Below are 15,967 nucleotides of genomic sequence, written 5' to 3'. Positions count from 1 at the left end.
TACCATTCCTGACGGTGCTGATAAACTACTATTCCTAACAGTGCTGGTAAACTAACATCCCTGACAGTGCTGATAAGCTACAATTTCTGACAGTGATGGTAAACTACAATTTATGATAGTGATGGCAAACTACCATTCCTGACAGGGCTGTTAAACTAACATTCCTGACAGTGCTGATAAGCTACAATTTCTGACAGTGATGGTAAACTACAATTTATGATAGTGATGGCAAACTACTATTCCTAACAGTGCTGGTAAACTAACATTCCTGACAGTGCTGATAAGCTACAATTTCTGACAGTGATGGTAAACTACAATTTATGATAGTGATGGTAAACTACCATTCCTGACGGTGCTGATAAACTACTATTCCTAACAGTGCTGGTAAACTAACATTTCTGACAGTGCTGATAAACTACAATTTCTGACAGTGATGGTAAACTACAATTTATGATAGTGATGGCAAACTACCATTCCTGACAGGGCTGTTAAACTAACATTCCTCACAGTGCTGGTCGACTACGAGTCCTAACACTGCTGGTAAACAACCATTCCTAAGTGCTGGTAAACTACAGTTCCTGACAGTGTTGGTAAACTACCATTCCTGACAGTGCAGGTAAACAACAACTCCTGACAATGCTGATAAGCTATCATTCATGGCAGTGCTGGTAAACTAACATTCCTGAGGGTACAGGTAAACAACCATTCCTGACAGTGCTGGAAAACTAGCATTCCTAGAGTCCATAAAATGAATTGTTCCGGATGCCTTCGTTCAACCTGCTTACCGAGGTGAAAGTTGTTTCAGGATTTGCATTTGTAGTGTGGGAAATCTTTTGTTGGCATCCTATTTAACTACATGTATGTATATTTAAACATTTGGTCAAATTATACTTATTTTCTACCATGTATACATCTGCAGGCTGCACTGTACATCACTCGACTAATTCCGTTGATCTTTCATTACACAGTACCTCACTCGATTAATTCCATTGATCCTTTACTACACCGTAGGTCACTCGAAAAACTCATTTGATGCTTAAATACACCTGACCTCACTCGACTAACTCTGTTGATCCTTTATTACACATTACCGTCACTCAGCTAACTCCGTTGATCTTTTATTACACTTACCTCACTCGACTAACTCCGCTGATCCTTTATTACACCATACCCCACTCGACTGCCTCTTTTGATGCTTTATTACACCGTACGTCACTCGAATAACTCATTATACCTTTTTGCACTTGAGATTTCTTGTAGATATTAATCGACCAGTTTACCTGTTTAACGACCTTGATTAAAGTTTTCACAATGTCAACGTGTCTAACACACTAAATTCAGTTTATAGCAACTAATAATAATAATAATAATAATAATAATACGGCATCATCATATTCCTTGATGTTTGGTTTTAGATAATGTTATGCCGTAGACCTCAAGACAGCTTAGAAATTAGGCTATAAAAAGAAAACTTCAACAAGGTTTTCATATGGGGAATATGGTGCATTTATGACTAGGATTGAATTAATTTGTGACTTATTTGTTACTATGGAAGAGATGGTGAAATTTACACCGTCATATTTGTCCTTAACTGGTATCGTTAGGGAAAATACAATAAATGCATAAAATAAGAAGCTTGATGAATAAAACAAATTGTAACCTTGAATGCCCTCTCAAATGATGTCTCCTTGAACTCCCTCCCAAATGACTTCCGATTATTGGATAGGATACAAATAAAATGCAGCACTGAAGATAAACTTGCTTTCGATGATTGTCGACATTACGTGTTGATGATGAGGACCAGGCATATATTTTAAAAAGCTATATCAATGTGGAGATAACCACGTAAAATAATGTTCATGTTTTTATCACTGAGTAAACTGGTTTTTTGTAGCCATCTGCCAATTTACTTCCAGGCATGAGCACTTCAACTGCTATGTGCATGAACAAGGTGACGAAGATAGTATCAGATGACGGATATTGCTTTCCTCAGCCCAAACCCAGTCACCATTTCAGACATTGTAATGAGCAGCCGTGCCCCCCAAGGTATTGAGACATTATTTGGAATATCATGGATATAAAGTCTTCGCCTTCATTTTTTTATTTTAACAAAGTCAGATGATTTTTTTTTGTTTTGTAAGGGGAGAGGGTGGTGGTAATCTCAGTAGAATGTAAGTGTCGCAATTTTGAAGGCTGTAAGACTTAGTACTATTCATAAGTAAAGATCCACTCGTATTTTGTAAATGTTTACATTGTATTTTTACATTTGCGTTGCATACTCGTATGGTGTCGAACATAGTTTAATTCATAATGACATTTCATTTTTGCTTTACATTTAAATTTTGCTTTCATCTTCATAGGAACTGTATGATTTTTCATCTTCGAACTCTGCATTTCATTTGAAATTGCAAAGAATTGGCTTGAGTTTGTCTAGTCGCTGCATTGCGGCACCACAACACGTCGAAGGTTATTTCATGTTCAGGCAAGTAATGTGCTTTGCGCATGGACACAACACTGTAGCTGATGCTGGGTGATCTTGGGGTGTTAATCAAACCCACATCTTTATCCACTGAGCCCAAAGATGCAGCAGAAGATATTTCTTTCTGGCCATTCCATTGCTGACACATCTCTAGTGTTTACCGTATTTGAGATGCAACATTTATCTGCTCAGTTTTCTAATAAATAATGCAGCTTGCATCTGGTGTTTTGGAGGATATTATGGGCAAATATCTACCAGCACAATAATTCGATTCCTTATCACATGGATGGACCGAGCATGAAATGGATAGGTAATTAAGACGATGGACCATTATAAAAAGTCTCAAATTATCTGCAAAACGGTAATTAAGAAAATGAATATCGATCTAGTTTATTAAAAACAATGTTTGACATCTAACAACACAATTACGTATTGAAATTTTTTTTATAGATACTATTGATGATTGTATCTGTTCACATGCTACTGATGAATGTATGTATTCTAACAAAAGAAAGACCATATGTTGCATATCCAGCAAGATGAAACTATTTTCTGCATGCAACAAGTATAAGATTATTATGTTCCCATGAGATATGAAATTATTCTGTTCACATAACAGGCATGAAAATACCTTACTGACCTTTAATAGGCCAGAAAATCGAGAAATGAACTCAAGCACCCCAACCATTCCCATCTGCTCGAGAACACGGATGGAGTCTCACTTATGCGCAGATGAATGCTGGAGCAGGTCATCACGTGACAGGGATCGGCAACCTACGGCATTCGTGCCATAAAGTGGCATATCAAGAGGTTTTATGTGGCACGCAAAGGGCAGCCAAAAATCTCGATTTTAACATTGTTACTCTCTTACTGGTGGCACGCTCTCGTTCATTTTGTAATTAATCCGGATACAATGGAACGCTGTGTAAACTAGATTACCGACCCCTGCGTTAACCAATGGCTTCCGAACAGCATACACAAAGCTACTATTACACAACAAATATTTTTAAACCAAACGCCCATAGGAATAAGCTTACATACATTCCACTGAACTGTGTAAGACATGGAATATAATATTCTGGTACTTTATTGTACAAATACCATTGTACAAAATATATGCATGTAAACGAAAAGGCCAACCCTTAACATCAAAAATGTTATACGTTAAGAATGACTATCGAATTTATTTATAACAAAAAATAATTAGCACTGTATTCCAAGAAGCTGGAACGAGTTTTCATCGTCTGCCATATACAATCTTCATAATTCATACCACCATGTCAGTTGATATATAATCTTACTGTAAACAAATAAACGAACATAATTAAATCGGATGGTATTTTGATGTGTGACTGACATAACAGACATGTAGGAAATATTCGAAGTTGAACAAAATAAAATGCTCTATAAGACACAGATGATGGAAAGAAAGAGGAACTGCTATGAATATTACATTACCTCAGCAGCTGAAAACTAAATACTGTCATGGCAGAGACACCATCCTGACACGCATCATGTTAGGTGACTCTACTGAAAGAACAAACCTTATATACACGTACATAATGCAAACGATGGAAGGAAATAAAACATGCAGTGACGTTAATGAGATCACGAATCAGACAAATTGCACGTGATGTAGTAAGTCGGTCAGTTGAGTAAATAAAGCCATATTCATAAAAGCTCTAGTAATTACAAAACAGCAGTAGGACCCATATTGTATTAATTACACAATTAAGCAGGACCCACATTGTATTAATTACACAATTCAGTAGGACCCACATTGTATTAATTACACAATTCAGTAGGACCCACATTGTATTAATTACACAATTCAGTAGGACCCACATTGTATTAATTATGTATTAATTACAAAATTGCAGTAGGACCCACATTGTATTAATTACACAATTCAGTGCCAAGCACACAAGTTCAGTGCTTGCTCAACATTTGTGCCTTCCTGACTATTTTTACTTCATTTATTTCCAATCAACATTACGGTTTATTTAATATGCTATGTTCCGCTGCCTCTCCTACATCGTCGTAAACAGGCGTTTGGTTAGTGGTGCAGCCTTTCCAAGACGTAAGATGGTGCTACGAGGGTTTTTAATGTGTTCAACATAGCTGCTGCTCTTAACTTTCGATATCCTCGATATCCTCAGTGGGTGCAGTGCTCTAGCAAATTCCTTGCCTCAGCTCAATCGACATGTATTTTTGGTACCAATATATGATACTGGTGGGCAAGTGATTTGAATTTGTACCAATATGGCATACTGGTGGGCAAGTGGTTTGAATTTTTGTACCAGTATGGCATGCTGGTGGGCGAGTGGTTTGAATTTGTACCACTATGGCATACTGGTGGGCGAGTGGTTTGAATTTGTTACCAATATGGCATACTGGTGGGCGAGTGGTTTGAATTTGCATCAATATGGCATACTGGTGGGCAAGTGGTTTGAATTTGTACTAATATGGCATACTTGTGGGCAAGTGGTTTGAATTTGTACCAATATAGCATACTGGTGGGCAAGTGGTTTGAAAAAGCAGCTTGTGTGACGTTATTAATTTTTCTGCAGTAGGAATGACTGTACTCTGTAAAAAGAAGTTTAATGTCCTTTAATGTACAAGTTTGCTATTTGTTTAAAATTCATTTGCTTGACAGAATGCTTGTGTAGTAAATTATTTGCTGTCAAAGCATAACATAAACATAGGGTGACCGGACTCTCGTCGCTATATCAACAAAATATTATATTTTCTCGAGTATATACTATGCCTATACATCTTGGTTTCCACTGTTAGCAAAGGAAAACAAACTGTGTATATAAGGAATTTAAAATGTATGTGGCTATAATAGAAAAATATTTCATGTTTCCGACACATTTCCCTTCTCGTGTTATTGCCCCATTTTCTCCATGTATAGTTGCTTCATAATGCACAAGTCGTAATTTAGATCAGTTATTATGCAAATATGTTTACAAATTTTTCATGCATGAGATCTAATTATAGCTCGAACAATGGGGTCATGACATAGAATAGCAGCGTTTTCTCGATAAGTGTTCTGTATATTAGATTAACTATGTTCAACAGTCGTCTAAATATGTTGCCATTATTCAGTGTTTTACATTTGTTTCGCCTTTTTTCATCACTTCTTTTATCATCTCAGATGGTAGAGCGATAATAGGTCTGGATGTAGCAAGACATATGTAAGTCATGTGTTGATGAGTTTGGCGTTTGACAAAAGGCCTTCCAATTTAAATATTTTCAGATGTGTTTAGCTAAACTAGCTTTAAAAGTTGAAATTCTAAACCAGTCTGTATTTAAGAGGTGGGTACAATAAACTACGTATGAATTATGATTGCTAGAGTAGATGTAGCTTGCTTACCTAATAGTACGAAACAAGGTGAGATAAGAAGATAACTTAGGGTCAGTCTTATGGTGTATTTATTAAATACTCTCTCTCTCCAGAGACAAGGAACACTGACAGGTGGTCAATAAAGTATTAAGTCTCATATATTTATCACTTTGTTGGGTAAGTTCCTATGTCTAACAATTAATAGTATTACGATAGGGTCTTTCTTTCTTGATCACAGCCGAATTCAAACTGTAAAAATGCGATACACACTCCAATGTTAACTACGGCCTCTGCCTTTTAAGTCCAAGGGAGACTGTGGTACGTCGTGTATCGTCAGTCTGTACTGGATATTTTCAATTTCTTTAAACAAAAACAACCAATTTGTGTTCAGATTTTATAATAAACTTTTTTGCGTCGGTACCTTTAAAGATCCTACAAAAGAAGCGTTTAAATATGGCTCTCGTTATTGAATAGGTCAGAATTTGATAAGATGGATGTCATCCTTGACAGAAGCCTCTTAAGTTTGGACAAATATCGAGGATCCGCCATCAAATAGGGTAGTTGCAACGACTTTACCAAAACATTTTACAGAAAAGATTCTGCTCCTAATATCTTCAACGTTTGTACCGCTGTTACGATATCCAATTCTTCTGAAAAACCACTTGGCACATACATACATACATACATACATACATACATACATATTGAGGATTGACTTCCATTTATTACAGCTTTTACTGAAAACAGACAAATCTTGACTTTTCGAAAACCACTTGTTTCAAAGACCAATAGAAAGCATCCTGTTTTAATTTATATCATGCAGACCCGATTTAAAATATAGCCTCTTTCACCCAAATAAAAAAATCAATAAATGATGTTTTCTTAAAATCGTCTAACGAATTAGAACACACCTTTCTGATCCAGATTAATTGAACAACTTCTCATGCATTTGTTATTAGTTCGATATCGGTCACGTGACAAATATTGCTTACTTCTATGATTTATTCGTTGTATACAGATCAAGGTTTACATAACTTGCCACGTGTTTATGCTCTCTTTTTAACCAGATGGGAAACCGGTGAGTGGACTGAATGTAGCCAAACGTGTGGTGGAGGCACAAAAATGCGTACAGTAGTGTGTAAGCAGTTGATTAACCCAGACGAGGACGTGATCTTAAATGAGTCAGAGTGCACAGAAAGTCGGCCAAGCTCAGAGAGGACGTGCAGAAAAGCCAATTGTCCCCCTGTGTGGATGGCAGAAGACTGGTCTGAGGTAAATCTTCAGGATTGCTAATGTGTGTCTGGAAGTTCAGTGACAAAATTTTTAATACTCGAACAGATGAAGCACTTGTTAGCTTTTATGACCACTGTATATAATAACGAAACTTTCATTCAGATGCTCTTTCACTGCCTATTATCTGAAAGAGATACCACTGGATTTTAAAAAAAACTTCCAGAAGTATTAAATAAATTTTGAAAACATGTGTATAATTATTGTAATATAGCTAATAGATGAATATTGAAATTATATTTAGGCAATTTTGATATAAGAAGGAACTTTATGTCTGTAGAAAATCTTTCAAAAATATACCCTAAACAGTTTTAACAGAAAATAAATTTATTCCGTGATAAGACTATTATGGCCATATCATTGCCACCGACTGGTTTTTAAATTTTATGAATTTATTTATTTCTCTAGCTTTTTTTGGCGGGGGACGGTTATTAGTTACGGCAGACGTATTGCTACCGTACATAAAAGAGAACGAAACAACTTTCAACGACTTCTTAAAACCCACTAAAAGTAGTCGTATTTGAAAGAAGTAATCCCGCAGTTTACGTTCTTTTCTGAAAAAGGAAGATACGTCAAAGTGTAGCATGTCAAGAGTCGGTAAGTCTTTATTATTAGGAATACTGAATACAATTTCATTTTCAACTCCATTATATTTTGCAGTGCTCTAAGAAATGTGGCCGTGGAGAGATGGTTCGTCATGTATACTGCACGACGAGTGATAGGCAGATGTATTTTGACGAGTCACAATGTGACATAAGCAAGAAACCTGAGACGATAGCAACTTGTGTAAAACAAAGCTGTCCACCTCCCACGTGGGTCATCGGAGAATGGAGCGAGGTAACGATGCTTAACGCTATGCCAATGTTAAGCCTTCCTATTGTTTTGTAGTTATTTCTTCATTAGAGAACGCCACATCGTCCTCCTTGTTAGATTTCATTTGACAAATACGTTTTTTTTTTTTAAGGCTGTTTTATTTTCTAAAGTAAAAGTAGTATTTCCCTATTGAGCATCCTCCAGGTGGACTGAACAGGAAAGCCTCTGCATCTGCTCCCACCACGTGGAGCCAAGTGTTCCAACCTTTTTCTCTGCAGCTCTGTACCAGTTCCTGGTAATTCCCTGTCTTTCTTTCATACGTCTCTTCCGTTCATTGTTCGGTTCCATCAAGACGAGCATCTTCGCAATCTTGAACCATATGATAACGTCTGGACGAATAGGAGTCTTCACAACATCCGGGAATATAAGCTTTTATCCCAGGTCTACTCTCATCTCCCGTGACTTTGCTTCATGGAATATTCCATCATTATACTTTGTTGTTAATTTCTTTTGTCCCTCTTTAACAAAATGGATGAACCAGTGACCTGACCTTTTTCTGTTCCTGACCTTCTATCGTTCTCTCTCCAACAAATGTCATCTCTTTCGAGACCTTATCTTATCTCCGTATGTACCGCGTTTGGCTCAGTTCAACCTGACATGACGATAGAAGGTAAATCGAAGTGACACACATGTACTATTGACGCTCCATGAAACAGTTTCTTATTTTCTTATCTTTTATATTATTTCCGAGATACTGTTGCATGTGTTGTGACGAAATTTGATATGTGCATTCACCTTTGTCACGTACGTTCAAATATATTACAAGTGAATTTAGGATGTAATGAGTAATAATTATTGCTACAGTGGATACGGTTTTGAACCATGTAACAAATAAGCAGGCGAGATGTACATTACACGATCCTGTCGGTTCGTTCATTGCACAAAAATTCATATTTGTATAAGATATACGAGTGGAAGAAGAGAAAATCTTTAATTTTAATGTTTTCATGGATGGACAGCAACATAACAATTCTATTTGTTTAAATTCCATTCGCATATTGATACTTTATATACCAATATTATTCTTGTAATAACATGCGATGTGCTTCACGAACGTTACGGAAATCGTTATAAACTTACCAAAATCGTGGTGTTTTATTGTGTTTCTGAAGCTCTGGCTGTCTTCGTTATAAAGATGTAAGTTTCTAACTTTTACAACAATTCATCTTAATAAAGGATACTTTTCAGAATTTAGCTGTAAATGCAATCTTTTAGAACTTTTTTCTTTTATTTATTGGTTGATTTTATGTGATAATGATAGTTAGTGCGTGAAAATACATGAAAAATTACTGTCCAATAAATACGAAAACCACTGTATCATGCTTGTTATCATCGTATCTTCCACAGTGTAGTGCTGAGTGTGGCCAGGGGTGGCATGAGCGCAGCGTCGAGTGCATGACGTTCGACGGTAAACCAAGTGATCTCTGTCCAAAAAGGGATAAGCCAGCGGTCAGCCAGCGTTGTGATGTGCCGTGCGATCAGGAAAGTGGGGACGACGGTAAGACCTACCGATCTGGTCGATAATACATGTCGTACCAGTCTATATCAGTACATGCACAATGGATTCTACAGAAATCTAACATGTATTACACTAGTCCGATAAATCAGCCCCAAAGCTGTACTGATTCTGACTGATGATTTAGGGGCTAGATTCCCCTGTTCTTTAAGGTGTGAAATTGCGTGGAAAATTCTATGTTTGCATGCGTCGATATATGTTTATTTCTAGCGGCTCTTGAGTTACGATCTACCTCGCTAATATGTGCGGAATATTCTGGATAAGTTGTAAACAAATGTTGAATAACACAACCCTACCAACTGTGACCATTATGAATTTCGTATTTGTTGGACGACAACTTGGAATAAGTCTCTTCTTGAGAAAGTGCGCGCAACAACATGAAACTCAAAATTATTGCTGTCTTTCTCGAGAAATTACATTCTGAAGTTTTCAGCTTTCCTTGATGTCTTTAACGATTTTGATAGAGTATAGGTAATGGTTATATTATCACTTTCAAAATCTGTAATTGCTGGTAAGCTTCTATCAGGGCTCAAAAGCTACGCATCAAACTACTACCTGAGTTGGGGAGTTGGGGTCGGGGGTTGTTGTTTGGTTTTTGTTCGGGGGGGGGGGGGGCTGACTTCAGTGTCATCAAAATGTCAAGTAACTACGTCCAGTAACTACTGGGGTTCCCAAAGGTTCCGTGCTAGTACCTTTTTATTACGCTTTTTTTCAGCGAAATAGCAGAAAACTTGAAATTGCTTGCAACGCTACTTGCATATATTACTTCTCTTGCGATTTCTTTTAATGACTCTTCACAGGTGCAAAAGGATTATAAACAATGCTCTTGAAAAACTTAATGTCGGGCACTTTAACAATTCCAAAACAGATATTCTTTTAATCGCACAGAGGCAGAATGACTTTTCCTATCCGAAGTTATCTTTTGACGATACGCATTTGTTTCTCGTTACAAATCATAGACAATTATAAGATAATCCTTTGATGCTAGTATGATTATTCATAATGGATGCAAATAACAATACTGTGTGCGACTACAAACTCTTTTCGCAAGACAGCTTTGGCCAAATTATGCATACTAATCATATGTCCAATTTTAGAATACGTTTGTCAGGTTTGGAATAATTGATGTATTGAAGATTCGGATATATCAGAGAAAACAGTTGAATTAGAAGATGACCCGCTGATTACTCTAGAGCGATTTTTTATGTAGAAACTCGTTGGTAACGCTTGCACAATGAAGGAAGAAGAAGAGATCATTGTATCTGATCCTAAATACTCAAGTACCTAACTAATCCGACATTCCACGAAGGAGATATCAACTATCTCATGATCATCTACCTAACTCCCAAAGCATCACATCCATTTCTGCTAGACTTCAGTTTATTTTTTCCTCACAGACATCCTTTTCCCCCAAATACGACTTGTCTTTGGACTCTCTTCCAAAAGATGTTCAAAAAGCTCCTAAACTTTATATCTTTGAAGCATTCATCTAATTCAACGAACGGACCTAACACCGCATTATGATATTTTCAAGGTCACCTTACTATCCTTCATACTAAACTTAGACATTCATTTTGTCTCATGAAATCCGATTCTTACAAAGTGAGTTTAGTTTATTGTCCCATGTATGCCTGTGGTTATGACAATGACGGTGATGAGCACTGTTTGTTCTACTGCCCCTTTTTTATAGCCAAATATATTTATTCTATCTCCATCTTTTAACACACATGTTGTCATGCTCTGGATATAGTACTGGAATGTGAAGAATAACTCAGAAAACAAACAAATTTTGTCATACTCCTAACTGTTCAGATATATATCAAAGAAACTGGGCGTTTTTAACACTTAAATTAAACAAATGAAATGGACAAAAGTGACTATAACAAGTGCAATGTCTTCTCTGTCTCATTAATTGCTTCTATAATTAACTACGTAACTATATGTTTATTATCTTCGCCTTTGAAATGCCTTGTGAGCATTGATATACGAACTTGTTTCCCTTGGATCATTTTTGTATGTTACGGGAAAGGACTTAAGACAACTCATGCCCAGTGAAATATTGTGTAATAAAACGAAAGTAAAATGTATTTTCAAAACAATTAACATTGTATTGCTGTGCGAGATAATGTGAGACTAGTTGTAATACTGACTTTAAAATGGAAAATACAGACTTGATAGTGTATGGTGTGAAATTTATGATCAAACATTGAAAGAAACTATGGTCAGTTACATGAAAAAAGAATGTGGTTCTCATAAAAGCACAATAAAAATGCTAGATCTGTATTGTGGCGATATCGCAGAGTAAAAACTTGCTGAACACGACTTTTCTCTTTCTCACTGACTATACCTCTATCCATTTTTTAAAATAACTTTCCCGCTTACAGGTATTCTTCAAACTTGAATTTACCCTACACAAACCTTAGCTTATCCCAAGCGTTGGGCAAGTGGATTTGCAAATTGCCCTAGAGAAACCTTAGCTTATCCCAAGCGTTGGGCAAGTGGATTTGCAAATTACCCTAGACAAACCTTAGCTTATCCCAAGCGTTGGGCAAGTGGATTTGCAAATTACCCTAGACAAACCTTAGCTTATCCCAAGCGTTGGGCAAGTGGATTTGCAAATTACCCTAGACAAATCTTAGCTTATCCCAAGCGTTGGGCAAGTGGATTTGCAAAGCCCTGGGCGGTGTTCTTATATAGACGTACATAGAATAAGACATGGACCTATTATTTATGGACGCATTACAAGGTTCTCTATCAAGAGGCTTTAATAAATGATGGTTAAGAAAGAATTTCTTTAATGATATTTTAAACGAAGCAAAGGAATTTTAATTACGTATCCCTTGGCAGACCTGCCAACCCTCGCGATTTTGGCGTGAATTGCACGACTCTCGATAGCGATTGACAGTTTCACGCCACATTAAAAAAATCACGAATTCCCCAATTATTAATCGGCTTAAATCAGGGGGAAAAAAATCATTTATCCCGTTAAGTGTTCGTCATGATATCAACAGTGGTCACTGATGCCAATAACGGTTGCTATTATTGATGTTAGCAGAACTATTTCCGATTCTTACAGTTTGCCCTGCAGCAAGCGTTTTAAAATATTTAATCTACATTTAGAACAGAGGTTTTACAAATACTTGTGAAGAAAACTAGGGCCCAACTGGAATTTTGTTTTTAATGGCACATGTACATATTCATATCAACTGTAATTTTAAAAAAATAATTAAAAAAACCCCACTAAATAAAGACAGCTTTTTCGAGTGTAGTTATTGATGAGATATTGAAAGATTACATTATATTGTAATTTGATTGGGTTAATATTTTTCCGCGCATGCACCGACCCACTAATCACAAATTCAACGTCTCATCTTCTGGATTAATATCATTTCGTAATTAAGCTACACTACAGTTAAAATGTTTCACCCTCTAAAGAAAAAGAAATATATTCCACAAAAAGTGAAGTACAGATTGGAATACACCAAAACTTATTATATAGTACATGTATGACAGATAAATTGTAAGCAACAATACCAGATCATGTAGGCATGTGGCAGAGACGATGTGAAAAAAGCGTACTGATAGAAAAATGCATATAAATATTGGCAAAATGAAGAGCACCCAGGAAGGAGATTTCAGCTCTGGAATACTTGAAACCACCAATTCAAATCTTGCAAGCTACCAAAGCTGAAGCATTGATTGTGAGTTTTCTTGCAGAACATATTCTGCCTTTCGCTGTTGGAGATAGCAACTGGGACAGTGAAAGAGTATTTTGTATCGTGAGGGAAAATATGTCTTTAGGGCCTCCTTAGGTGCTGAAAATTTGCAACAGTTTTAGTAACCAACATAAACCACCAGGCAAGAAGTCTGAGCAATTTTGAAAACAAATTTAGCATAGCCCGATTGAGGAAGTTCAAGTCTGCCACAGTATCATTTCATGATAAATAGCGTGAAGTTTGTGTATATCAATAAAGTTGGCTGCAGATAAATGTGTATATTTAATTAGTGTAAATAATGTGTTTTAGTTTTATTTGGGTATTTTCATATGATGCAGTACTGACCATCAAAGTCGATGGAGCAAGAGTCATGATATAATTTTTCATTAATTGTGTTCCAAATTAATTTCCCCCTCTTTTCATTAATTGCGAGTCAGGAGTGCTGGCAGCTCTGTTAAGGGTAAGGAATTCCATACAGTAGGTGCTGATACAGTAAATGAGCTTTTGTAATGATTAATTTTCGACACGGAATCTGAAGATAGTTTTTCGTCGTTGATCGTAGATTACGCTCAGTATTCGATGATCTTAGTTCAGTAAGGTTAGAAATATAATGTGGATAAAGATCATGTTTAGACTTACACGATTAATTCCTTTGAAATAAATAATACATTTTTGAATGAGTGGCCATTTTGTAGACGTGAAAACAAACGTTCGAGAGAGTCATAATAATAGGAAGTTTCATTATTATTTGGGCTGCCCTTTTCCGGGGTTTATCAGTTCTGGATAGATTATAATTTGATGTATTTCCATCTATGATACAGCTGTAGTTAATCAGTGGTAGTATATATCCCGAAAATAAAAGTTCAAATTACTGGGGAGGCAGAAATCTTGACAGCAATTTTAACAGTTATTCTTTTGACTAACATTGCACATAGGTGATTGACATGTAAGTTCCGGCTGATATGTTAATCAATATAGGTACCAAGAAGTTTTGGGGGTTTATTTGACAAAGCCACGTCAATGTAATTTTGAGTTACCAGTAAATCCGTGTTAGTAGATAGGCGCTACCTTGCTCCGATTGTCATACATTTCATGTTAGAGATATTAATATACATTTTGTTTTGTTGACACCAAAATGAATCAAGAGATTTATCAGATAAATGCCATGTAGAGTCATCAGTGAAAAGATCTATGTTAGAGTACACTGGATACAAAGCTAAGTCATTGATACATGGTCGAAAAAGAGGAGGCTCCAATATAGATCCTTGAGGAACACCACTTAAGGTATGACTTGGTTCGGAAGTATGCTTACAACCAGGCAACTGAGTTTGAAGAAAATATGAAGGCTGTAAGACTTTTAATGAGTACGAATGGTCAACCTAATCGAATGCTTTTTTTTTTAAATCGATGAAGATTGCGCCACAAAGTTCACCTGATTCAATCGCTAATTGCCACTGACCTATAAGTTTGTCAGTGCAGTTTGACATGAATGATTCTGTTGAAAACCTGATTGTGATTTATGGAGTAGTTGGTACTTATGATATCTGAAAATATGCTTTCTGTCATGTTTTCAATAATTTTGGAAAGTTCAGATATAACAGATACGGGTCGATAGTTGGATGGGTCACCCTTTTTCTTTTATAAATTGCGAATACATTTGTTATCTTCATTGACTCCGGGAACTTAAACAAGTGATACTAAAGTTAAGTATTTCTTTTAACAACTCTGAGATTGATAAAGATGACATTTTCAGATAAATTCCTTCAAGATCCTCTGATTTGTTTGTGTAAATTTTATTGAGAATATCAAAAGTGTCATTTCTTGTTATTAAGGAAATAATGAAACTAACATGATCGGGTACCCTTTCATTAAAAAATTTAGCAAGTTTGTCTATATTAAGCTCTGTAAAATTAGACCTGTCAAGAGTTTGGGATATATTCGTAAAAAAAAGGTCAAACTGGTTTGCAATATCGAGCTCATCAGTATAACTGTGTCATTTACTATAATTTCACATGGAGTTAGAGGTGCAGGTTTCGTTATAGTTAGATCTCGTAAGCGATTCCAGATGGATTTATTATAAGAGTGTGAGGCAAACTGTGCTTGGTTCAGCAAACACATGTCAAATAGTAATTGTATTGTTGTGACATGATATGTTGGATAATGCACGAGTGTGCGAGAGAGCATTACCTATCCATACCGTCCATACTCTGGTTAGTTTCTAAAGGCTGTTTGTTCCATGGTGAAGTTAGATGTGCATGGTCAATAAGTGACATTCTTCATGACTGTACTTATTTTACTCCACCCGCTCCCACCCCTACGTGTCTGTTTGTAGTTTTTTAGCTTATAGGTGTATTTTTGTGAGTTAGGATAAGTCATGGTGAGTCAATGCAGGCGCTGAGTCGTGGAGTTCCACCATGTTAAATTCAAATAAGGTCAATAAGATCGTGTTAATTATTTAGCTATTGAAGCTTTTAATGTTACATCTTCCATACAAAACATAGGACAGAGGGTCTAATTATATTATTAAATTCCCATTTACACATAGTCATGTTTAATGTTAAAGACCCAACGATTCCCTTATGGTCATATTTAATGTTAATTTCCTTAGATCACCATAGAGTGCCTCCATGCCATCTTATCCCCCATAACTACTTACGTGTTTCTAATAGTACTGATATGCAAAACATACATTGTCAAGATCAAATTGAATTTAAAATAGTTATTTCAAAATTTGACTAATAGAAAAC

The 15,967-nt window shown here is 36.2% G+C and overlaps 1 protein-coding gene across 1 annotated transcript in view; it reads left to right on the top strand.

The window, feature by feature from the left end:
* The window catches only part of LOC149806572 (A disintegrin and metalloproteinase with thrombospondin motifs 6-like), a 59,410-nt gene that overhangs the window by 42,228 nt on the left and 1,215 nt on the right, over positions 1 to 15,967 (top strand). Inside the window, exons 19-22 of the mRNA XM_089951387.1 lie at positions 1,917 to 2,046; positions 6,893 to 7,097; positions 7,776 to 7,952; positions 9,336 to 9,486. Of these exons, the coding sequence (XP_089807513.1) occupies positions 1,917 to 2,046; positions 6,893 to 7,097; positions 7,776 to 7,952; positions 9,336 to 9,486 (663 nt within the window). The remainder of the gene's footprint in view (positions 1 to 1,916; positions 2,047 to 6,892; positions 7,098 to 7,775; positions 7,953 to 9,335; positions 9,487 to 15,967) is intronic.

This window comes from Sinohyriopsis cumingii, chromosome 1, assembly GCF_028554795.1.
Source record: "Sinohyriopsis cumingii isolate HCF-2022 chromosome 1, ASM2855479v2, whole genome shotgun sequence".
In the NCBI taxonomy this organism is placed as follows: Eukaryota; Metazoa; Mollusca; class Bivalvia; order Unionida; family Unionidae; genus Sinohyriopsis; species Sinohyriopsis cumingii.
The sequence above is the reverse complement of the archived record's forward strand: the minus strand, read 5'-3'. Positions and strand labels throughout refer to the sequence as shown.